At 43.2% G+C, this 24,834-nt stretch overlaps 1 protein-coding gene across 2 annotated transcripts in view; it reads right to left on the bottom strand.

The window, feature by feature from the left end:
* CNTN6 (contactin 6) overlaps positions 1–24,834 on the bottom strand; it is a 125,427-nt gene that overhangs the window by 4,351 nt on the left and 96,242 nt on the right. For both annotated transcript variants that reach the window (XM_015641429.3, XM_015641430.3), the window contains exons 12-20: positions 13,347–13,474; positions 11,088–11,263; positions 10,610–10,727; positions 9,668–9,826; positions 9,425–9,574; positions 5,842–5,912; positions 3,480–3,714; positions 2,876–2,991; positions 1,510–1,696 (exon numbers count right to left, since the gene is read on the bottom strand). In XM_015641429.3, the coding sequence (XP_015496915.1) occupies positions 1,510–1,696; positions 2,876–2,991; positions 3,480–3,714; positions 5,842–5,912; positions 9,425–9,574; positions 9,668–9,826; positions 10,610–10,727; positions 11,088–11,263; positions 13,347–13,474 (1,340 nt within the window). The remainder of the gene's footprint in view (positions 1–1,509; positions 1,697–2,875; positions 2,992–3,479; positions 3,715–5,841; positions 5,913–9,424; positions 9,575–9,667; positions 9,827–10,609; positions 10,728–11,087; positions 11,264–13,346; positions 13,475–24,834) is intronic.

Below are 24,834 nucleotides of genomic sequence, written 5' to 3'. Positions count from 1 at the left end.
AGAGGATTTTCTGGAATCCATGCCATATAATGAAAGAAATCCATGCCATATAATCCATGCAGAAGAGAACATCTCCTTATGGAGCCATGTCCATGGTTTGAGGACACCAATTCCACCTCCCCAAGTACTTTTAACTGAAACCAGGATGTCACCTTAGACCTTACATGGATCTGAGAGAAGAACATTTCAATCAGAGTTGCACCTCCTTGGCAGAAGGATCGTTTCAGCCTTGCTGAGTCCCTGCAATAATGGGATGAGCAGGGGGCTGCAGGAATCCTGATGCTGAGCAGGAAGACAGAGCTATTACTTTGGAGCTCCATCTCCCGCTCCAGGTGCACACTGTTTATATTCTCTTGACATATTATCTCTTCTCTTATTGCAAGTGCTTGCATCTTCCACAGACAGAGCTTGAAATTTTAATCTATATATTTAAATATTAAAAAGGTTATTTTGACTTTAATTTTTAAATGAGCCATTAGCACAACCCTGAATTTGACGGAAGATAAAGTAGATGTAAAACAAAAGCAAATTTATTCCTTCTGTGTTTTGTCATTTGACTGCCATGTCTTTAACTTGTCTTTCATACAGATGCATGTAGGAATAGAGGGAAAAATTCCCAGAGATGAATCTATTTTTCATTGAAAAATTGACTGTGAGAAAAGTCATGGAACTGCAGGAAGTTTTGAGTTGGAATAGCACTTAAATTTCATTTCATTCAAACCCCTGCCATGGTCACAGACACCTTCCACAATCTCAGGCTTCTCCAAGCCTCATCCAACTTCATCTTGGACACTTCAAGGGATGGGTCCTGTTTGAGCTCTTCAGAAATATCTTCTCTGGCTTTATTTTTGATTGTTTTATTTACAATAAATATTTTTTGGTGGCAATTAAAAATCAATTAACTCATTCTACAAGTTGTTCCTATATTGCACTTGGAGTAATGGCATGGGACAGCATATAGAAAAGAGGAAATTCAGTGAAACTCAGGAGAAATATTTCTCTTTTATGCTAAAGGGCTGATCAGTAATTTACTGGGAAAACAGAGTCCAAGGAAAACAAAACAGCAGAGGGCTTTTTAGAATTAAAGAAAAAAGAAAAATATTAAATTGCTTTTATATCAATGTATCCCTTATGCTGCCCTCTGCAGTGCAAAGTTCAGAGCTCTCAAAACCCCTCTGCATTCAATAACTTCCTTTAAAACCCCCAAACCTAAACAGCCTCAGCCCAGAATCTCTGGCTGGACCTGTGGACATCCTTCCTCCACTGACTCTGAAATCCCCTGAAAGAAAGAGGTGTCTGCCATCCCAAGGCAAACAAAAATCCTTCCCCGTCACTTAGGGCAAGAGGAAGTTCCTCAGTCACAGGTTTTGTTGTCTGACTTATGAAGAAATTTGGCATTTAGTTTTTTTTGCTATTGAAGTGTTTGGCGGCCATGGGTCGCTCTGAGCTGACATGTGCCTGTCCCAGCTGGGAATTTGGGACACTTGTTGTGCCAGATCCAATACTCACGGGATTTTTTGGTGGTGACATTCACCGGGGTGCTGGAGGGCCCCGTCCCCGCAGTGTTGTAGGCACGGACTGTTGCAAAATACACCGTGTTAGCTCTCAGGCCCGTGATGTTTTTGGCTGTCACATTCCCACTGACTCTGACCTTCCCAGCTGTGCTTTCCTTGGGATCATCTATCCAATATAAAACCTAAAAAGCGAGAACAAAGAACAGGCAATTCATTGTGTTCCAGCAATTAGAGGCTTGGCTGGGAAGCAGACATGCTGACAAGGAAGATTTCGAGGAATACAGGATTTTTTTGTCCTCCAATCTAGCAGGATGTAAACCCAGGCATGAATATTTATAGAGAAGCAATAACGTTTCAGAGACTGAATCCCAATTAAGGAACTAAATGAAATCCTTAAATTTACAGATGTCCAGAAGGAAACCTTTGATAAGGTAAGGAAGGATAAAAGCTTTGTTGGTTTTATGGTTGAACACAATGAAAGAAAACCTAAAGAGATACAAAAGAACATTTATCTCAATCATCTAAAAGGTTTTTAATTATTTTGTATCCTGGCTGTAGTTTTGATTCAGTGACCCCTATTTAGACCTGCTTTTTTTTTCAGAGAGTAATTGATTTAGGAAGGTTTGTGGACTGTACATGACTCTTATTACCTTCATTTATACATTGCAATGATAGGACAGAATTTAAAGTGGTTTTGACTTGTTTTCCTCTTATCTACAAATTAAAAAAAAAAAAAAAGTAGAAAACAGAAAAGAAATTGCTTCACTGTGCAAGTAAAATGAGAAGGAACGATATCTGACATTACTTAATCCTGAAATCAAAGAATCATTTAGGTTAGAAAATATTTTTAAGTCGAACCATTAACTCAGCAATGCCAAGGCCAGCACTAAACCATGTCCCCAAGGGCCACATGCACATGGCCTTTAAATCCCTGCAGGGATGGGAACTCCACCACTGCCCTCTTCAAACATTTGAGTTAATGGTTGGACCTGATGGTCTTAAAGGTCTTTTCCAGCCTAAATGATTTTATGACTGTAAGAGGAGGTAGAAGTTAAAATCCTTTCAATGCACCACAGCACAAGCTCTGGGTAGTGCTGGAGGGCATTTATCCTGCCCTGTTCTGTCCCCAGATCTGAACACAAAAGGTCTGGGACAGAGCTGGAGTTCTGGGCTGTAAATCCTCCTGATTCTCTCAGGTGGGTTGTTGTTAACGAGAGTCAGGAGAACAGCTCCATGTTCTGTTGACTTGAGAGCAGCCGTTTGCTGACTGGGAGGAGGAAGCAGAAGGCCAGAAGGATTCTGGACAGGAAAGGGACACCTTCAAGGTGTCAGAGCCCCTCACCTCGTAGCCCAGCCCTCACCTCGTAGCCCAGCACCCTTCCCGTGTGCCGGTTCCAGGGGATGGGCAGCCAGGACACTTCCACCGCCGCCGCCGACACGCTCAGCGCCGAGGCGCCCGCCGGGGCCATCTGTGGCTCTGGGACAGGAAAACACAGCTGTGGGACACGGGAGTGATCACAGACACTGAGCAGGGGGAGGGAGAGCCCCTGCTGTAACCACGAGCTTTACTCTCCACTTATGGTGGAATGGCAGCAAATCCTGTTTTCAGAATTGGTCATTCCCCATCTGCTGGAGCAGATTTTCAGAGATCGGCTCCACTGAGCGGTCTGAGGAACCAAATGCTCTGACAGCAACACCTTTGAGTGTCTCCCGGTTTTCCCAACACACTCAGCAGCAGCACCTTGGCGAAAAATTAATTGAAACAGGGCCTCTACTGAAAATCATTCTGAAATTTTGCTCCTTGCTATTTTTACTTCAGATTCCCATCCCCTGCCTCATATCTGTTACAAATATCCAATGAGCAGGTTTGAGCAGGGTCCTTAAAAACCCTGTGAGATCTGCCTGATCATACCTGTCACCTATTGCTGCTGCACACCCATTACTACTAGGAGTAACTTGTGTTACCATCCTCTCCCGAGTAGATGATGGAAATGGAGCTCAGGGTCCCTTCTCCTTCGTTGTTGTAGACACCAACTTTCACCTCGAAAGGAGAGAGGGGTGTGATGCTCTCATTCCTGTAAATGTATTTGCTGGATTCCACCGAGGCCACCACAGCTTTGGTCCAGGTTGTTGAGCCCAGGGGACGGAACATGACGATGTAGCCAAAACCTTCCCCGTTTTGGAGTTCTTCTGACACTGGCTGCGGTGACAAGGCAGTCAATAAAGGTTTGCATGTATCCACAGTTTTAATTGAATCTTCATTCCCTGACTATATTTTAGTGGTATTGATTTAGCTGGCTGTGCCTTGGAGAAGATAATAATGTTTGCTCCATCCGTCAATGTAATATTGAAATAAAAATCAAAATAATAAATCTATCGGGGCAATTGATTTAGAAACAAAAGGTCTGATCAGCTCCATTAAAGTTGTCTCTTTCAGGCATGAAGTTTGCAAAATTAAAAGCGTTTCACTCAGTACAAGTCGTAGCTTGTAGATTTTTTCTTTTCCCCAAAGGGGCATAGGAATGCTAATTTTAAATAAATGATTTTAAAGGAAAAAAAAAAGAGTTGGGAAGGAACAAATGTATACAAAGAAATGTGTGTCAGTTGTATAATTGCCTGCCTCTGAGTACAGTACTGACGTGATTTTTTCAGCAAGGAGAAAGCCTCAAGTGCATGAACATATTTAAGTTCTCAGAACAGAAATGTTCCTGCAAGTCAACATGGCAAAATTAATGTTTCTATTAATAAAATCTCATGTCAAGGTATGTATGAAAGGCTCAAATTGAAAAGGCAATTACAGCAGCACCGTGTCCAGCATGGAGTTTGGTTTTTCATGGGATAAAAATACTTCCACGTTCTCAAACCAAGAGGACATTTATGAAACAAAATCAGGATTAAATGGAGAAAGGAAGTGTTTCTCAGTAAAACATTTATTTCACAGGCTTGCATCAAAGAAAGGGGCATGGAAAAGCAGGCATGGAAAATGGTGAAAAAACACAGAAAAAGGGTCAGGACCTGAGTCCTGGCTCCAACCTCTTCTCCTGCAAACTCTTGGGAGAACAAGCAGTGTGAGATGATAGGGGAAAATCTGGAAGCACTTCAGAAGATTTCAGGGCACTCATGTTATTTTTATCATGATATCCTTCTAATTCTAACAATAAAAATAATGATAATAAGCTTGCCCTGGCATTTATAACACGTCTTTCCTTCAGTGTTTTACAAACACCCAATATTCCCCTTTCCATCTCTTTTCCAGTCCTGAGAGAGTTAAATGTGAGGGATGATGGCTCACTGGGGATTTATAGGAGTTCAAGCTACTTTCTATAGCATTTAATTTGTTTTTGAGGCTTCTGTGACCTCAGATTTAATCAAGACATTTAGTGAGTTCATCACAGAAAGCTGCAGAGTCGTGTTCAGTGTTGTTAGCTGGCCATAATTAGGATTTCTTCTGATTGTTTTTCAGGACACACTATGGAGTCCAACAGGATAATTTGATTGAGACCTCTCAGGTTGTTTTCCATTTTCATGTTCTTCTGCTCCCAAAGAGGAGAAAATGAAACAAAAGAGCAAAAGGTGCAGATGGAGGAAAACTTAGTTCAGGGAAAGTGGAATTTCACTCTGTTTGCAGCACAGGGTGGGGAGAACATCAGTGGTGTTATTTATCTAAGTGGGGTTTTTTTTAAATTTCTTTTGATCTGATTTTTCACTTTTTGACCAAGCAGGTGCCCCATCACTTCCCAGGCTTTGGCAGAGGCTGTCTGCCTTCATCCCAGCACCTTTGGGAAGCTGCTGGGAGGCTGGAAAAGGAGACACCTTCCCACAGCACTCACTTTCTACTCTCTGAAGTGACCTGCACTCACCCTTTGCAACTTGTCTGGCATTAACTGCTCTGAAAATGTGTATTCTTTGCTCTTGCTGGAGTGCTGGAGAATTAAAGGGCTCATCTCCTTTAACGCATAATAGGATATGTCTTGTCAGCACAGCGTTCCAGAATGGAAAACATGTAAACAAAAGTAGGAAAAATGTAAATGCAGAAAATGGCCAAGCAGATTAGTGTGTTAAGCACCTCCTGTACAATGGAGATAAGAGGGTTATGCAGACTTTTAAACATCTTTACAACATGCCTCTTAAACTGTTTATTTTTATAAATTGTTCCCTATAACACAGAAAACTTGCTGTATATCTTACAGGCTGTTTGCTCTCCACATCCAGGGTGAAACCCAGGCTTTACCAAGGCTGGTGACCAAAATCCTTTGGATTTCAGCAGGGCTGTGATTTCACCACGGATTCTCCCCCGTTAGCTGAGGTTAATTGAGCTAAGAATTACCTCCCAGGTGATGACCAGCTCGGAGCGGCTCCCTCCTCCTCCGCTGATGTTCGTAGGTGCCACCACAGGGACTGGAGAAGAAAAGGTGTTTATTGCAGCTGGTTCCCCAGGGCTCACTCCTGGGGCCAGGGCTGTCTTTATGGCTGATCTGGGGGATGGAGGGCACCCTCAGGAAGTTCAGAGATGGCACCAGTTTGGGTGGGAGTGTGGATCTGCTGGAAGGCTCTGCAGAGGGATCTGGCCAGGCTGGATCTGTGGGGCCAGGGCTGTGAGGCTCAACAAGTGCAGGGTCCTGCTCTGGGGTCACAGCAGCCCCATGGGGCACTCCAGGATGGGGGAAGAGTGGTTGGAAAGTGACCCAGCACAAAAGGACCTGGGGCTGCTGGTGACAGCAGCTGGTGATGAGGCCTGGTGTGCCCAGGTGGGCAGGAGGGCCAGGCTCACCTGGCCTGGATCAGGGATAGTGTGGCCACAGGACCAGGCAGAGATTGTCCCTCTGCTCTGGGCACGGCTGAGGCCACTCCTGGAGTGCTGTGCCCAGTTCTGGACAAGGCAGTGATCGACCAAAGGTTGGACTCAATGATCCTGGAGGCCTTTCCAAGTGGGATCAGAGCATTTCCTACCTCACCTGCAGCCATTCCACCTCTCAACAGGTGGGACAGGGATTGCACTGCACAGCAGCCCATTTGAAATGAACTGAAACGATGTTTACACATTTTCTAAGGCTGAAGTCATAGATGCATGTGATACACGAGTACCCTGGTTAAAAAAATTAATTAAAGAACTAGGAGCATCAAGTATCTGACATTATTATGCCTCATCAACTAATTGGCAAAATGATGTTCCATTCAGACTGTAGTTGCAACACTACTGATTTACTAATTATGCATTTGTTCAGTAAACATGTTGTTGGAGCAATATATTAATTTTTTTAATTGGTTGTATGCTTTTCTTAGCAAATTCAAAACTCACAATTTGCTTTTCTCTTCTCCAAGACTGTGAGTGTCCGAAAGTTGGTTGATCAGAGTTGGATTTCTCCAGAATTGCACAGGTGTGTGACACCAGAGGATTGAGATCAGGGAACTCTGTTGAGGCTGAAAGGGCTCATGGTGGCGAGGCAAAGAAAACAGCATTTCCTGCCTCTTGCTTTTTATTTCTTCTCTAAGGTCCCTTCCAACCCAAATCATTCTGTGGTTCTATGATGTCATGCTTTTTTTCAGCTGCTGGAGAAGTATAAGAGAAGAGGAGATCCCTGGAATGGGCAGAGACAGGAACCCTCTACAGGACATTTGGTGGTGCCATCTCCAAACTCTCTTCAGAAAATTCAAGACTGTTTTGTCATTGTCCTCATTCAGCTCTCACTGCCTGAAAAGCTGATGTGTAGGGTGAGAAATAGGTGGGATGTTTACATCTCAGAAGCCTTTTTTCGATATTTTGGGCAAGTTTTTCCATATCTGCTTGTCCCTCCCATTGACAAATGCATTAACCCAACTCCAGGAGTGCTTAAAATTCAGAGAAACTGATGTCAACCCATTATCATTTCCAGATTCTAATCCACATATCAATATTGATCTGATTCCTTCCTCTAGAAATGGGAGGAATTTCAGGATCATTTTTTTGTGCAAGGGCAAACAGCCTGGGCTCTTCTGGAGGCTTTCACAGAGCTGCTCATTTTTGTCACCCACAGTCAATGTCTTTGGGCACATCAGAGGGAAATCATCTCAGACTGACAGGAATTGTGTGGAAACAGCAAAACAAACTTTCAGTCCTGGTGTTTCGCTGTTTCATGAACCAAGTGATGCTCAATTAGCTCATGTGTTAAATGTGTTTGGTACTTACTCCATTTGCATGGGGAAAATTTTGTGCTGTGGCTCAGCAGAGCCTCAACTGGGTCAGAGTTGAGAAACAGATGAAAATTTACAGCTGAGTGCACCAACAGAGGCTCAATTAATTCTCAGCTCCATTTTAATGAAATGAACACTGGCTCATTTGCATCCACAAATCTACTAATGCTCAAATTTCAGCTGGCAAAATAGTTATTACAACAGTGCAGCTCAAATTCACCCTTTCCTGGCCAAGTATTTGCTGTCCACACTGCCCTAATGATTTCAGTTTCTTATTCTGATTAAAAAATTAATAAAAGTTGATACTGTCCCACTGCACTGCAACATCTTGAGACAGAAGAATTTACAGCAGTGAAGGAGTTAAGCAGCTAAAACCTGAAGTGAGTCTTTCTGTCCCTTTTGTTAAACTTCAGACAGAGCTATGCTGTAAGGAAATAATCTTCCCTGTGTTATTGCCATGATAAATAACAATAATTTCATTGTTTCTTTCTCCTTGTCGCCCCAGTCTTATGAATCCCCCTAGTAAATAAATAAATAAAAGCTTTAAAAAGATGAAAGCTTTCACTGACTGTCTGGTTTTGAATATCCCACTTTACAAAGCCCCATGGTGGTAACAGCAACAAGAACCTTCTCAAGATTAATTTGGTCTTTGCGATCAGTCGTGTAATGGAGAATATTTATTCGAGATGCTTTGCTGGGAAATATAAAAAAATCTGACTTCCTCTGGAAGGTGCTGGGGGTTGGAACTAGATGGTCTTTAAGGTCCCTACTGATCCTAACCATTCTGGGATTCTATTCCCAGAAACAAATGGATTCCACATTCTAAAAGGAATGTATTTTCTTCTGTATAATGTACAATACTGTATTTTGAGATCTGTCCTGAAATGCAGCCTGCCAAACTTCAGAGCTTGGCAAATGAGATAAACAGAGAAGAGAAAGTGGATTGTAAAAGCTGCTTCCATTTTACTGCTTTCCATCCTATAAAACACTGATTTTATAGGTGGGAGAGAGTTGATAAGCAGGGGGCTGGGAGGAAAATAAAACAAACCAAAGGCTTGAGCTGCAAATAAATTGTAGCAAACTGAGCAGGTCAAAGGACTGACAGTGTTGGTCACCCAGGAATGAGGCAGCTTCCTGTGAGGTTCCAGTTCCCAGAAGATAAAGGAGTAAAGGTCAGACAGACAGACAGAAAGGCTTCCACTCTGCAGTCACTAGAAGCTGTTGGTTTCACTGGGCTTTGGATGCTGTCATTTATTTCCTCCAATTGCCAAAGTTAAAATTACCCTGTTCCTTCTGATGCTCAGACATCAAACACCTCTGCAGCTAAGGGATATTCAGAGAGTGGAGTTATTATTTCATGTGAAAGTCCTTGAGTGGTGTAAAAATTTGGATTTAATTGGGAGAACAAAAATTGTTCTCCGCAGTTGCTTGAGTGAAAGGTTGGTTGGGACACATTAAAGGGAGGAACATAGGCTAACTCCAGCTTCTATCATGGAATGCCAGAATGGTTTGGGTTGGGAGGGACCTTAAAGCCCTTTCAGTCCCACCCCTGCCATGGGCAGGGACACCTCCCACTGCCCCAGGGTGCTCCGAGTCCATCCAGTAACGCGTTCTTCTGGAACTCGTTGGTTCCCCGCCTGTGGAATTGGGTAAATAACCCTGTAGGAAGGAGTGGCTCTGCTGCAGTGAAATTCCCACAGCTGAAAGCTGAAAAATCCTGGCAGAAAGCAGGGCCTTACCTGCTGCTTTGGTTCTCAGGAGAGCCGATGGCCTGCTCGGCTCCCCAATCCCAACGCTGTTGCTGGCAACCACCCGGAACTCGTACTCAACCCAGGGGCTTAAATCCACCACTGTGGCCTTGAGAGTCCTCCCGTTAATGACCTCGGGAGCTGAAGGCAAACATGACACCACCAATGGATTTCTGAGGTAATTAATGGTACATACAAAATAAATAAATCCAAGGCAAGTCCCGAATTGCTCACCTGTGGCCACCGCCTGCCATCCCACCGAGAAGGGAGTCCTGGTCTGGACACTGTAGATCTGCACTGGGCTGTTGTTATCTACTCCAGGCTTCCAGGATAAGCCAGCAGTCGTGCTAGAAACATGTTCAACTTTAACATCTTCTGGTGGACCTGGGGGGCCTGACACGATCAGCATTTTAAGAGGAAGGTATTGGGAAGAGAAGATTCACCGCTGGAATGGGTTGGGCAGCTCTCACTTTCTCAAGTCAGAGGAATTATTCATGAAGCTGCACAATCCCTAAATGATGGCTCCATGCCTGGATTACATTTTTATGAGTCAGGAAAATTAATGTCTTGATGTTGCTAACGTGGAAACTACAAACAAAAGAATGATTTCTTTTTTGTGTCTGACAAAGAGAGGCACCCAATGTTGTCTTTTGTTGAACCATTGAGCATTCGGAGAATTCTGACTGAATTTAATCAAAACTGAGTTCAGAAAGAATGCAGGATGGTGCACTACACAGATTTCTGATTTCTCTTAGGTTTACAGATCTGCTCCCATTACAGCATTTCCTCACTGCTGGCTGTAAAAAGCTGAGTTAGGAAATATTATTTCATATTATCTCCAAATAAGGGAAAGGAATGAGGTATTTGGATTTTCCCAGCCTGCAGAGTGACCCAGAGATGCCTGAAGGAAATAACAACACTGCTGAGATTAGAGGATTTCCCTCTGATCTGTGTGGCCCAACATTTCTGCCAAAGAAAGCAGGGCAGAACTGCAGAGGTTCCCCTGGCTGAGCACCAGGATCATGCTGGCCACAATTTAGGGGCCAAGAGTAAAAGAAAGAAAACATTTCACTGTTGAGACATGGAATTGACATCCTAGGAACCGTTTAAACAACAGCTGATGTTAAGAATTCCTAATTCCTCTAAAAGATATGTGTGTCTCCCTTACAGACATACCTCTCACAATTATATCTGCTGCTGCAGATTGACTGTCTAAAGAAGTTTGCACCATGCACACATATTTCCCAGAATGATGCAGCTGAATATTTCTTATCATCAAATCACCAGCAGATTCCTGGAGAGATACCAAAAAAAAAAAAAAAAAAAAAAAAAAAAAAAGTAAACTAATTACTCACAACATGCTTTCTGTACAGGGCATTTTAATAAATTGCTCAATATTAATAAAAAATTCAGCTTTTAAATTAAAATATTCATAGCTATCATCAGTTTCTTTCATGGGGACATTTTTATTATGGCTTCACAAATAACTCAAGTGCCTTTATGAAATTTAGGGAAGAAAAATAAATGGTTGCAGCCTTTGTAAAGAAACAGTGATTTGCCAGGCACATAAACAGCGAGGGAGGAATTATGAGAAACATTGGTGTGGCATAAAGATTGTGGCAAAGAGTTTCATCAAGGAGTTTGGGAAACTCACTCTTCCAATCCTTTCAAAGTGATGGATTCCTCTGCTCAGATCAATTCTCTGGCCATTGAATGACCACCAGAACACCAGGTCCAGGGAGGGGTCGTGGGACACCTGGCAGGGCAGGACAATGCTCTCTCCAACTGTTGCGTCTGTGTCAGAGGGAGGAATGGTGATGACAGTCCTTTCTGAGGAGACAAAAAAATTAGAGCTTTTTAATTAAAATGCTTATAAAAATAGAGGTTATTGAAGGAGGTTTGTACCATTTGGGAAATGATTTCAAATTGGCTCAAATGTTCTGTAATAAAGGGAGTTCTCTCTAATATGGTGATGATTTTAAACCACTCCTATGGCAGCACCAGCCCCACAACCACGTTGTGTGCCTGAGACTGAGCAGATGTGAGAGGAACACCCTAAATTAGTTTATATTTATATTAGGAACACCCTAAATTATATAAATATATATTATAATATATAAATTATATTATGTTTACTTCATAAAGCCCATAAGCAATAGTTATGATTTCAATCAAAAGGTACACACTTCTCCTAAAAACCTGCCCACGGTTCTTTGAACTTGAAGAATTCTCCTGGCCAAAGATTGCAGCAAAAGCAAAATTGCTGCTCATCTCCACTCACTTTAGACATTGACATCCTTAATCTCTATTAATGTCAGTGGTACTTTACTCCACAGCACTACTCAAGTTATGGCTTCAAAGACTTTCCCAGGCAGGAAAATTATTTATTTGATCATTTTTAACCCATTACATGGAGACCCAAACTTGCAGCTCTTAGGAGGGGAAGTATCAGCTCGCTGAAGGGGAAAGAAATGGGTTTATATGGCTTCACTTTTGTTGATATGACTGGCAGACAGATTAGAGATAACAACCACTTTGTTGTAAGCAATTCCCTTGAATAAAGCTTTTGTGCATGGAAGTGTTATAAAGTGGTGAGAATTTAGACACATGTAGAAAACGAGAGCAGAATCTCTTCAACAATATTAATATGATCTGAAAATAATGTGAGGGGAGGAAGAGAAGGAAATGTGCACGAGGCTGGGTTAGTTCTCATCACAGCTGAACTCCGGAGTTTAAGTGATTCTTAAATCAGAGAATTCTGAAAGGTTTGGGGTGGAAGGGATCTTAAATCCCACCCAGTGCCACCCCAGCCATGGCATGGACACCTCCCTGTCCCAGGCTGCTCCAGCCCCATCCAGCCTGGCCTTGGGCCCTGCTCTTATCAAACATCTCCTTCATTATGGGTCTGAACCTTTTTATCTCCACCAAATAAATATTGAAAACTGTCCTTTTAGAAATTACACTGGATTTGGGCATGAGGGGTGTTTTTTAGTAGTGATAACGAAAACTGAATTAATTTATTATGGTATTCCCACCCTCTCATACTTCTTGTTGTATTCTCCTCATCCTCACTAATGCAGAATGTTCACTTGGGTGATATTTTTTACTTCTTTTATGGGCTTGTCTTCAAAACTTCCACCTCAAATACTTTTAAAAGCTTCTTAAAAGCTCTTGGTTCTGCTTTATCCATCTATCTTGCTTAGCAACAGCAAAAACGCATTATATGGCAAATCCCATTCCAGAGGAGAAAAGAGGGGAGATGTGAGTGCTGGAGGTGCAATAAAGTCTTCTCCCACAAAGAATAAACAACTCAATGAGCAGCAATAAACTTAATTTGCACATTAGCTATGCTTTCCCAAGTTCTGACATTTCAGTTGAAAATAATGCTGAAGCAATGAGGCCTATAATTGAACAGCCCAAACTTCTCCAGAGGGGAAACAAAAACAAATGTTCCCTGCAAACAAGATCATTTTTATACCATGTTGTTACTCGGTGTTTTAATAAACTTCCTAAATGCCAAGCAAACTAAATTTTTTTGTTTCATGTTTTAATGGGATTTTCCCATATTGCCCCAATGTATGGGACACATGAAAGGGACAGAACCTTAATGAAGCCAGAGCTGCTGGAAACCTGAAGTTCTTGGTGTTTTCATTGCTCCACCACCTCAGCTCACACTTTGAGCTGTATCAGTGCTAATTGCTCTGTCAGAAGGTGAATATTCAAAAGATTTTTGCCAGATGCAAAGTTAAGGAGGAGGAGGTTGCACTGCAGGCTGCAACAACCATTATGATACTACTGAAAACAAGGATATTAAAAAAAATAAAAATAAAAGAGTTCCAAAATCAGAGAATCTTGGGTTGGAAGGGTTTTTAAAGCTCACCTCGTTCCACAAAAGAAGGAAATACTGAAATACCTTTCACAATCAGGTTCCCTGAGTTCCTGGCTGTTCCAAACTGGTTTGTGGCTACACAAATGTAAACCCCAGCATCCGCCTTGGAGGTGTTGGAGATCCTGAGGCTGCCATCCTCCAGGAGCATCACCCTGGGGAAAAACAAACAAAATGCAATCCCACAGTCCCAGAATGGCTTGGGTTGGATGGGATCTTAAGGCTCATCCCACGCCCTGCCATGCACAGGGACACCTTTCACCATCACAGGTTGCCCCAAGTCCCCTCCAGACTGGCCTTGGAGACTTCCAGGGATGGGGAATCCACAACTTTCCTGGGAAACAATGGAAAAATAGAAATAAAAAAGATTTCTGGCAGAGGAGCAGTAACAGAAATGCAGTGTGACTTTTAATATTTAAACATTTCCATTGTGATTTTTCTCTTCTACAGCAAGCTGAATATGTGTTAACCAATTTTCACTTCTGCTGCTTATTAATTTCTGTATTAGAAATGTGTTATTGCCAAACCAGGGTTGATCATTCACTTTTCCTGGTGACTTTCTTACAGCAAAATCTGGAATCTCAAGAAAAAGTCAAAAGACTCAACTTGCTTCTTCCTTGTGTTCTATTTTACCACGATTTTGTTGTTTTTTTTTTTACAAACTCAGTGTTCCTAAGCCAAGCTAAGGTTGTGTGTGAGCCCAGCTGCCCGTGGAGCTCTGTCAGGATTATTAAAAGATATTATCAGGCTGGCTGAGATGCTCAAATGCCACCTCACAGGCCAAGGAGCCAAATCAATTCCATCACTGTCTCAAAGGGCCCCCAAACCACCTTGGAGTCACTGGGTGGTTTATATCAGCTTGCAGAGTATGGGGGAAATTGCATTTAATGGTAATTTCAGGACCACTCCTGGGGTTTTTTTTACAAAATTAATTTTTAAAATTAATTTTAATTTTAAATTTTAAATTTTTTTATTATTTTTTTCATGTTAACAAGATGCTTTGGGGTATAAGTCAGGACAAGGATTGGATATTATTTCCTTGGATAAGCTGTCACTGTGCCTGGGTCCCTTCTGCTGTCACATACAAGGGCAGGACTTCAGGATTTTGGGGATTTTCTACAGAATCACACAGAACACGCATCTAAAAGTAGAGGATTTTCAAATCAAAGCTGAATTAACAATGAACTTTAGCACAGAAAATATTATTCTGTAATATTTTTGGGTTTTTTCCCCCCAGTTCTTCAACGTCCACCTGCTGCACCTGGCAAATGTGGAACTTGAACAATTTTTTTTCTGAGTTTAGAAGAAATTTAGGACATGAAGGTCCTGGAAGTTTCATAAAAATGGGGTCAGGGTCCCATGTGAATCTCCTTTTGCTGCTAAGCTCAGTTCTCAATAGGCATCAGAGAACCTGCACCCAAATGTCACCTTTCCTTACACTCAAAAAAATTCAGTGTAAGCCACAACTCCACAGGAAGCCAGGCTCCATTCACTCACAGCAGCACTGCATCATTTTTTACATCCCTCATTTAATTGACATTTAACTCTAATACAAGGCTCCTTTCATAAAATAGAAAATATCTAATTCATGCATCACAGCTTGGGTATTTAATATTTATTACTAACAACATAAGATTGGGTGATGTACTGAATTATTAAAGGAAATGAACAATCACAAGAGCAGAAGCTGGAGCTGGCAGCAGCATCAGAACCATTAAACACACAAAAAAACCCCATCACAGAGTGTTTCTGTTCCCCATTCTGGCATTTGTACATTTGTAGCTGCCAGTGGAACACACGTCAGACCTTGTCCTGCTCCTGTCACACCCTCCCAGCATCTCAGCTGGGAAGGAGAAGCACTAAACGTGGATTCCTGGTGATCTTCTCACTCACATCCCCCTAATTCCATGTCTCCCACGCTCATCTGACCTTTCCCTGCACAAAGATCTGCTCCTGAGCAGGGCAGGGTGGATTTAGGACTGGGACAAGCAGAGAGGTCCCTGTGCTGCTGTCACTGGGGTGTGCAGCTGAGAGGGGAAGGGATTGAGGCCTGAATGAAAAATCTTTGTTTCCTTGGCAATAATCACCAGGTACTGCAGCAGCTCTGGGTTTGCCACTGTGGTACAGTGAGGAAATAAGTTCAGCTTTAATAATCCATCATTTTGAGCTGGAGCAGAGGAAAATAGGAAGAAGCAAAGTCCGCTCCTCAACACTGCCATGGATCAGCTGAATGATATTTTTTGGATAAGGAAGGATGAATGAAGTTGTGTCAGGGCAGGTTTGGGTTGGATTTTTGGGAAAGGATCTTCCCCAGAGGGTGCTGGCACTGCCCAGGCTCCCCAGGGAATGGGAACATTCCCAAGGCTGGCAGAGCTCCAGGGATGCCCAGGCTGGGATTTGGGGTGTCTGGGCAGGGACAGGGGCTGGATCTCAGCCCCTGGGGCAGTGTTTCTGATCCTTTTGGGTCCCTTCCATCTCAGGGTATTCCATGATTCTGTGATCCCATGAGCTGAGCTGGTGTCACTCCTGTGCATCAACACAGGAGCCCTGGGTCCTCTCCTCTGGGTGGGGACACCCCTCTGACTGTTCCAAAGGCAGCTTTGAATATGAAGAAACATTTCCAAGAGATCCCCTTCTGCCTCTGCAATATTTTTTGCATTAATGGAGCGTTTCTTCCCATCAGCTTGCACCAACCACCAGAAAAACTGCTGGTGATAAAATAGGGGATGCAGTCGAGTGCCTGGGTAACACATGGTGCTCATCAAACAGTACCCAAAGAGATGCCAGTGTGGATCAGCAAATGTTCATAAATAACAACCTGAATAATAATTTATGACACAACACCTCAGTGTCTTTCTCTCCATCAAATATTGATGACCTGTTACTTTTACTGCAGTTGCACCTGAAAGCTCTTAGGTGCAAATTAAAATCCAGAAGTGGCATAAAGCAATAAATAAATAAATAAATAAATAAATAAAAAAGACAATCTCCATCCCCAAAAGCATCAACGTAGGTAAATACACAGGAAAAAACAGTCTGTAAAATACAGAATGGCAAAGGGGAGAAGCTTTGAAAGCTCTGTCTTAGCCCCTGTGGATTCTGGTTGCAGCTATTTCACTGAAGTTTGGTCATGCCTCAGATTTTTCATCCCTGTATTCTTCATGATGAATTGAGACCTTGATAATTCCCATCTCTCTCATTTAGCCACTAAGAGGGGTTTGTACCCACTCAAGAGCTGTCAGTGTCACGTTTGATCTGAAGAAATGCTGTTCTGAAACAATATTTCAATGGCTGGGCAGGCTGAGGATGGAATGGCTCTTTCAGTGGATCAAAACAGAGCTTAGCAGAGAGAAAATCTGCTAAATAAAAGCTCCTGAGCTGTTTGAAACAGGTCACGCTACCTAACGACAATTAGAGCGAGCAGTAAATAAGACACTCGGCAGAATTTGTGTAAGAGCACAAAGGAACTCCAGAGTAATTAGTTTAGTGGGGAAGGGAATTAAAAAAAAAAAAAAGAACATTTGAAAAAGTGAGAAATTTCCAGCTGTACTGAGCTCTGTGTCAGGAGAGGGATGGGAAGACGGAGCAGAGCAGAAAATCGGGATGATGTATTTCAAATGCCCTGTGAAACGCTGCCCCAGGTGCCAAGAACAGCAGAGCTGCCCTAAAACCCCTCAGAGCCACGGCTTTGAGCCCTGGGTGGGTTCAGAGGGGCTGCACTTTGTCCTCTCCCATTTCTCTCTCAAATCAGGGAGCTGTGATGCAGAAGGGATGGGAATATTGCCTTTAATGGGCTTTGGATCAAGCTCTGACAAATGGTTTAAAAAGAAGCTGTGAAAGGCACGTCTCACCTGCTGAAAGGCTTGCTGGAAACCATTCCTTTTCACAACATTTGAGGCTGTGTGAAGGCTATAGATAATAATTCTTAGCAGCTGCATCACCAGACAAGGCAATTCCAAGTGCTGTGACGAGACAGAAAAGTTTAACTTGTCCAACACAATGCAAGGAGAATATTTTGTCTGCCAGGAGGACTGGACTTCTCTCAATAAGTAAATAAGTGCCTGTCAAAGGACCAAAAGCACGAGATCTGAAGCAGATCTGATAAATGCAATGCTGTGAAAGAGGCAGGGGAAGGAAGAACTCAGGACCCAGCTGTTCATAGAGCCCTGAGTCAGCAAGGGGTTGCTTAAGCACAGGCCTAACTCTAGGCTGGCATCTCTGATTTACACAATTAAATCCTGATCAGAGTCCTGCTGCCTCCTGTGCCCCTGCCTGGTGCAACCTCTGGGTGAGCAGCTCAGTTAAACCAAGCTGATGTGAGCAAAAGAAGAGATGAAAATCCAGTTCTGACTATTCATGCAAAGTTCCTGCACACCAGAGCAAATTGGGAATACACAGAAATATTGTCATGAAGAAATTTAGAATCCTAGAATGGTTTGGCTTGGAAAGGACCTTAAAGATCATCCAGTTCCAGGGGCAGGGACACCTTCCACTGCCCCAGGGTGCTCCAAACCCCCTCCAGCCTGGCCTTGGGCACTGCCAGGGTCAAACACAGCTGCATTTTGTCACCAGCAATGTAAAATATTTCTCCCTCCTTCTCCATCTAACCTGGCCCTCTTTCACTTTAAACCCATCAGATATAAATACTGAAATTCCCCTCTGAGTGACTCCATCAGGAGATGAGATGAGCACCATGTGCAGGAAGGGAAAACAAGCAGAGTCCCCGGGATCTGCTGGAGTCAGAGCTCCGTGTGATGTTCAAAAAGAAGAGTTTACAAAGTTTGTCCAGAAGCCACGGGGCTGTGGGGAAGAAGTGAGAGCTCATTAAAATTGTCACACATACTTTTTAAGTAAAGAACTTGAGAAATCAAGCAGGGATGATAGGTACGGCTTTTAATTAACCAGGCCAAACAAACCATCTCCGAACGTGTTGTCTCGTGTGAACAAAAGATTGTTGATGGCTATTTGCTTTGATCTTAAGAGCATGAAAGAATAATATGTATTTAACAAGGCTGGTAGAAGAAATGAAATCTGAGAAAAGAAAGAGGTGTCAAGTCATTAGATTTAAAAGTGCAGCAGGGGTAGCTTTGTGCACCGCTGCATTGTTCAGCCAGTCTGTTTTTGGGAGAGGGGGGATGTTAATTCATGGATATGAAATGCATGGATTCGAACAGCAAAGGGCTTTGAAATCCTCATCAAAATCTTGAGCTGGATAGGTGTAAAACTGGGTGAATTCTGCAGGTTTCAGCCCTGCCAGAAGGGCAGCTCTCCCTTCAAGGGTGTAATTCTTTTCCAAATAAAGTAACCCTGATACTTTGTAAAGATTCCCTCTTGTCTCCTGTCTGCCTCTAACATCTGACACCTCCCAGCGTTATTGAGGCCTCATCACGGCGCTGTGCTGATAAAAAGGGAGGAATCTGGATCTGATGAAATCAGAGGCAAAGTAATTTTTATTATCTGAGAAATCCGATTTGAAGCCGTGTCTGCTCAGCCTCCCTTTGCTGCTCAGGAGCAAACCCCCTCTTTATTTCCAGGCTGTGCAAAGATATATTGTTTATAAATTTCTCCAGACATGCTGCCAGACACAGAGACAATATCTGACTCCTCTAATTTCACCAAGATTGAGGAGCAGGAGAGGCTGCATTAAAAACTACAAAGGGAAGCGAGAGAGGGGCAGAAAGATGAGCACAGCTCCCGGGTGACTCGGAATTAGCAGTGATTTATGCAGGAGGAAATGTGAGTAAAGTTTGGCTGAGTGAATGACTTGTCCCTGCTGCTGACAGCCCTGGTATTTTTGAAAAGGTCCCACTGAATCCCATCTGAGATCTGACTGTCTGTATCATATGTTAATGAACTTTGTACCTGTTTATTCTATTCTGAGCATAATTTGTATGCTAATAGTGTTGCCATTTAATAAACTGTGCTTAAAAGATTTTTTTCCTTATCTGCATGCTGATATAAATGAGCTTCAGGGTTGACTGACAATTAACTGGAAATCAAATAAATGCCATTATAATCTTTTAACTATTTGGATCAAAACAAAATTACACAATTCAGCTGAGTGGTCTTATTAAAATATTGTAGAAAATAATATTATTAGAAATGATAAAACATGACACTAGAACTCTTCCATCCTATTTCTTAAAATTCTTCCCTCTTCCTAAAAATAGAATTATTTTTGCATAAAATCCCTGCAATTGGGACCACAAATATTTATTTATGTAAATATATACAGCCATCTGAACTGAGCTATACTCCATCATACAGATTCCAGAGAAAACACAGGATTTTCAGGAGCTGCTACTGCCTTTAACACAAAACAGCATAAAATTATTTTGCCCTGGCTGTAATGCACTCAAGGATTAAATGTGAGGCAGATGTTCCTCTGTGATGGCCAAAGAAAAAAGGGACAAAAAACACCCCGTGCCCAAATGTCTTGTAGTGATACATCCCAGAACTGGCAGCCAGGGAATACTGGGCAACAGCACCTCTGTGTGTATGGGAAAGAAAAGCAGAAAAGGAACAGAACTGCCAAATAAAACCTCTGCCAATTTATTCATCTTCCAAGTTCTGCTGGTTTTGTGAAATCTTTGTGACTCCACTACATCAGACAAAAGCTCTTCCAGCACAGGATGGTTTGTCCACACTGCCACTATTCTAATCCCACCATTAATCATCATTTTTATGATCCAGACACTATCAGGAGCTCTGACTCAGCCCTTCACACAACCAAATTCACTCCAGATGTAAAACTAAGCCCTTAATATGGGATTTAAGTGGAATTTAAGCACTACAGAAGGCCCTGAATTGCCCTCTGCGTGTGAGTTTCATTCACTTGCAGGAAGCTGCTTCCCTCTCTGCTTGTCAGAACACATTTTAGAAGCACAAGAACAACAAAACCTGTGGGTAACCTTAAAGAATTCTGTCCAGACAACAAGCAGCTGACACCAGCCTGGCTCTGGTCCTATTTCAGAAACCCTGGAATAGAATCAGAGACCAAAACGCCCCAAAATAGAGTCAGAGAATACCAGGATGCTTTGGAGTGGAAGGGACCTTAAAGCTCATCCCATTCCATCCTCTGCCATGGGCAGGGACACCTTCCACTCTCCCAGGCTGCTCCAAACCCCATCCAGCCTGGTCTCATCACCTTTGATTTCTTATGTCTGTTGAAAAACCTGGGACAATCCTCCTGGGCTGGAGAATTTAAGCCCAGTTTGAGTGATGGGGACTGGGTGTGGTTGACTGAAGCCCCAGACCCACATCCTTGCTCCAAATAGCACAGAGCACAGGAAATTTCTGTCTTTTTGATGTGTTAGTCACATTCTGTCACTTGTGTGTGTCCCTTCAGCTTTCCCTTCCCTTTTCCAGATTTCCCTTGCACTGAAAATCCGAGAAGATTTTTAGCTCTTGTGGAAAAGGAGCAGTGAAAGAGCAACACTCCTTTTTCCCCAAAATCCCATGGCTAAACCAGAGCTGTTTATGATCTCCTACAGATCTTTCATGTTGGCCAAGCATCAGCCACTTTTCCAAGGTGCTCTCACTCACATCACCCTTCCCACTCCAAATGATCCCAGAAACCCCAGCCTGGAAGATTCTGTGCTCATCGTGCCTGGAAACTGCCTGGCTACAGTCCCTGTGCCCACCACGTTTGTCCTGTGCAGCAGCAGGACTCTGATGCTCCTGGTGGATCCCTTTCAGCCTGGGGCGTTCTGTGATTCTTTGTTAATCAATCCCACTTTAGGTCACCTCCTCAACACACCCTGATCTGTTCCCTCTAATGTGACACTTCCTCAGAGAACTCTGGGCATCAGAATCTTCCATCTGGTACCTGTGCAGCAAATTTGGTGCAGCTTTTCCAAATTTGGTGCAGCTTTTCCAAATTTGGTGCAGCTTTTCCAAATTTGGTGCAGCTTTTCCAAACCTGGTGCATGTTTCCCACCCCACACTGACATTTTTGATGCTGCTGCAATACCTCCAGCAGCAACAATGTGCACAGCAACACAACTTGGACTGGAAGAGAAGCACAGAAGGTTGCATTCTCTCTCTCATTCCTTTTTTTTTTTCCTGCAAACTCCTAATTAGGAACCTTGATTCCCAGCCTGCTCAGTGTTAAAAATCCAATGAGATTATCTGGCTTTGGATGGAGCCCTGAGCATCCATCAGAAAACGGGCATGGAGCAGAGACAGGACACGAGCTGGAAGGAGGAGAGGACACAGCACTGACGCTCTCTGGGGTTTGGATTATTGCAATTCCTGGTGACAGGGAAGAGTGACAGATTTCCTGGGACATCCCAGCATGTAGGACAGCCCCTTGGAAATGTTCCTTTAACAAGGCTGCCATGACTTGAGTGGGAACAATTTCAAATTGCATTAGAGGGGTGTCTTGCAGAGGGGAGATGTAATAAATCCTTCTCATTTTCACGTGAGAACATCTGCTTCATTTATTTCCTCCACACTCACATTATCTGCTGTGCTAAACACTGGCACTGAGCACTCAGCAGTACAGGGTGAAATTAGGTTTATTGGCTTGTTCCACTGCACAACTCTCCAAGAAGAGAGAAAAGAAAGGAAAAGCCCTTTTCTCCTGTCTTCCAATATCCTATAACGTAATCCCCTGCACCAATATCCTCTGGCTGCTGCCTGGGTCAGGTAGCAATGGGGGTCCCCTCCTGCCTCCTCGTTACTCTGCAGTGCCTTGACTTCAAATGGAAACAGAACAGAGAGAGAAGAAAGGCGGAAAACAAAGGAAAATAAGATAAAGAATGAAAAATAAAGTATTTCTTTTCTCTTCCCATCATCTCTGCTTGTTCTTCCTTCTCCTTATCTCCCTCCTCATCTTTCAGTCAAGTTTTCCATTCCCCTGCCTTCACTCTCAGCGTGGGGAGCAAGAACAAAATCAGCAGAAAGCTGGAGAAGAAGGAAAGACTTGAATTTGGGGTGTTTTCTGACAACCCTTTGATTGTAAAACTTCTCTTATGCCAGTATCACCAGATTTGGTGATTCTCGTGGGTGCTGCCACGTGTGGTGTTCCTCCCAAATCCAGGGGCACTGTGCAGGGGGAAGCACTGGAAAATGCCTACAACCAACACCAAAACCACACAAACCCCAAAACCTGACAAACTTCCCTGCTGAGAGAAAATAAATATCAGTAAATACATTGGAGCTGCCTCTCCCAGTTCTCAGCAATTCCCTTCTCTTTTCTGTCTGAAACCAGGAGCACTGTGGTGCCAGCACTGGATATTTTTAGCTAGAAAATACTTCCTGCAGCTCTCAGCATTCCCTGAGGGATGGTGTGATGGTGGGGTTTGTCTGGTTAGCACCAAATGTGCTGTGACACCGGGGCTTTGGAGATAAAAAACACTTCCAAACAGCATCCTCAGGTTTTGCAGGAGTTTTCATGACTTAAAAAGTAACTTCAGACCAAACACTGAAAGCTGGCAGGTAAATCCGGTGCTTTTGATTCCTGTCAATCTGTTTGTAAGCAGGGAATGCAGCTGAAGTGATTAATCAAATTTAGCAGAGGTGGAATCAATCCCATTGGTTCTCCAGGCAAAAGTGGGATTTCATCAACAGATAAGCTTAATTTGTATTCGTGTTGACTTTCAGCAGTGGTGTCTGAGATAGCTGGAATTGCTCTGATTGCTGATGCCCACACTTCAAGTGCTCTATTTAAATACTAAAATAGGAAATGAACTTCTTTACAAGCACACAGACTCTGATAAGATAGAAGGGTTAAGGCATCTCATCAAAGCCATGCAAAGCTCCTCGTGGTAGAGAAGCAAGGAGGATAAACACAGAGACACACTTAATCCAGGCTTCAAAACCCAGACTTAAAAAATAAAATAATAGTAAAATTAATATCCCAGTGCTATTCAGCCAGCTGCATTGCTGCAGAAAGCTGGGAATAGAACAATAAATTCTGGAATATCATAAGAAAAATAGGATTTACCTGGAACTTGGTACCTGCATGCAAATATCTGGGGTATTTTATGTGCAAGCAGTGGGTGAGGAAGGCAGGGTGGTTTGTGGCACTGGGCAGCCTGACAAGTAAAACTCCTCTTTGCCTGTGCTACTCATCTGCTTTGACTTCAAGGCAGTTGAGGGTTATTTCAGACCCTGTGGATGGGTTCCATTCCCTCAGCTTTTCTCATCTAAGTTTGGTGTCTCATTTGAGAGGGAGGCACCTGCCAAGAAGAAGTAAATAACTCCCTCAGGCTGCATATTGACTTCAGCTAAAGAATAGTCAAGTGCCATCAATCTCCTCCTTTGTTAGCAGACTAGTGCAAATTTTGGAATTTTCTATCCATTTGGTCTTGATTCCTGCCCAAGCAGATTTTTTTTATTTATTTTTAAGGATAACGGATATTCTGAAGCTGAACCAACAGCGCTGACATTCTGGTAATTGAAATGTTTCCCTGAAGTTTGCTGAACTGTCCTGACACATTTCTGCTCAAATTGGTTTCACAGACAATGCATTTTGTGTGTTGTGTTTGATCAGGGGATTGAGTGAGGGCTTCTCCTGTTTACCAAATAATCACAGGAGAAGCTGAGCTGGGAGGGCCCCACAAGGGTGAGAGTCCCCAAATCCCACCCTGGGCATCCCTGGGAGCGATGTCCCCTCAGGGCCGTGCCCATTCCTCTGGGGGAAAAGCCTTTCCCTAAAATCCAACCCAAACCTGCCCTGGCACAGCTCCAGCCATCCCCAGTCACAGAGAACAGAGTTTGGAGCTCAGGAGGAGCTGCACTTTTTAACTCCCTGTTTGTATAATCCCACCCACAGACACAAAACAATCCTTCTCCTAAATAACAAAGGAGTTTAAATGTGTTAAAGAGCTGTGGTTTTGGAACCTGGCTGTGAAGAGTGGAGGAGCAGATGGAAAGCACAAGCAGGGGGTGCTCAGAGGGTGGTGGGAGGACAGATCCTAAGGAAAGCTGCTGGGTCCTGGCTGCTCCCCTGGGAGCAGGAGAACCCCTCCAGTCTGGGCTCCAAGAACTCAGCAATTCCCAGATAATTCCCCCTGCCAGTCACAAACATCTGCTCCGTTCTCTTCCCAGTGTTGATGAAATACAGCTTCCCACGCCACCCTTTTCCCATCTTTCCTCTAAGTAATGGCAATAACCTGAGTGTAAAACACCAAATCCAAGTGTGCCACAGGACACAGAATTCACCAGCTTTATTTATGGCAGAGGATCCATTCCCATCCTTCACAGAACTGGGACTGAGCTGTTTCCTACAAGAAAGACTTGGAGCCAACAAGTATTGAGCATATTTTATCATCTCTAAATGTACTTCTTGCCTGGGCCCCCAAAAACAATTTAAATTATGAATATTTGCTTATTACTGATTATTAATGCATGGAAAGTGCTGTATATGACTAATGCAGTCTTCCAGCCTACCTCATTTCTCAGTTTCCCTCAGCTCTCCTCATCGAAATTCCGAGTGAAATGAATCCCAAATGTTTCTATGCAGTCACTGCAGTGCCTGGGGATCCTCAGCCCAGGCTGGGGGAAGAGC

The sequence above is a fragment of the Parus major genome, chromosome 12, assembly GCF_001522545.3.
Source record: "Parus major isolate Abel chromosome 12, Parus_major1.1, whole genome shotgun sequence".
Classification (NCBI taxonomy): domain Eukaryota; kingdom Metazoa; phylum Chordata; class Aves; order Passeriformes; family Paridae; genus Parus; species Parus major.
The sequence above is the reverse complement of the archived record's forward strand: the minus strand, read 5'-3'. Positions and strand labels throughout refer to the sequence as shown.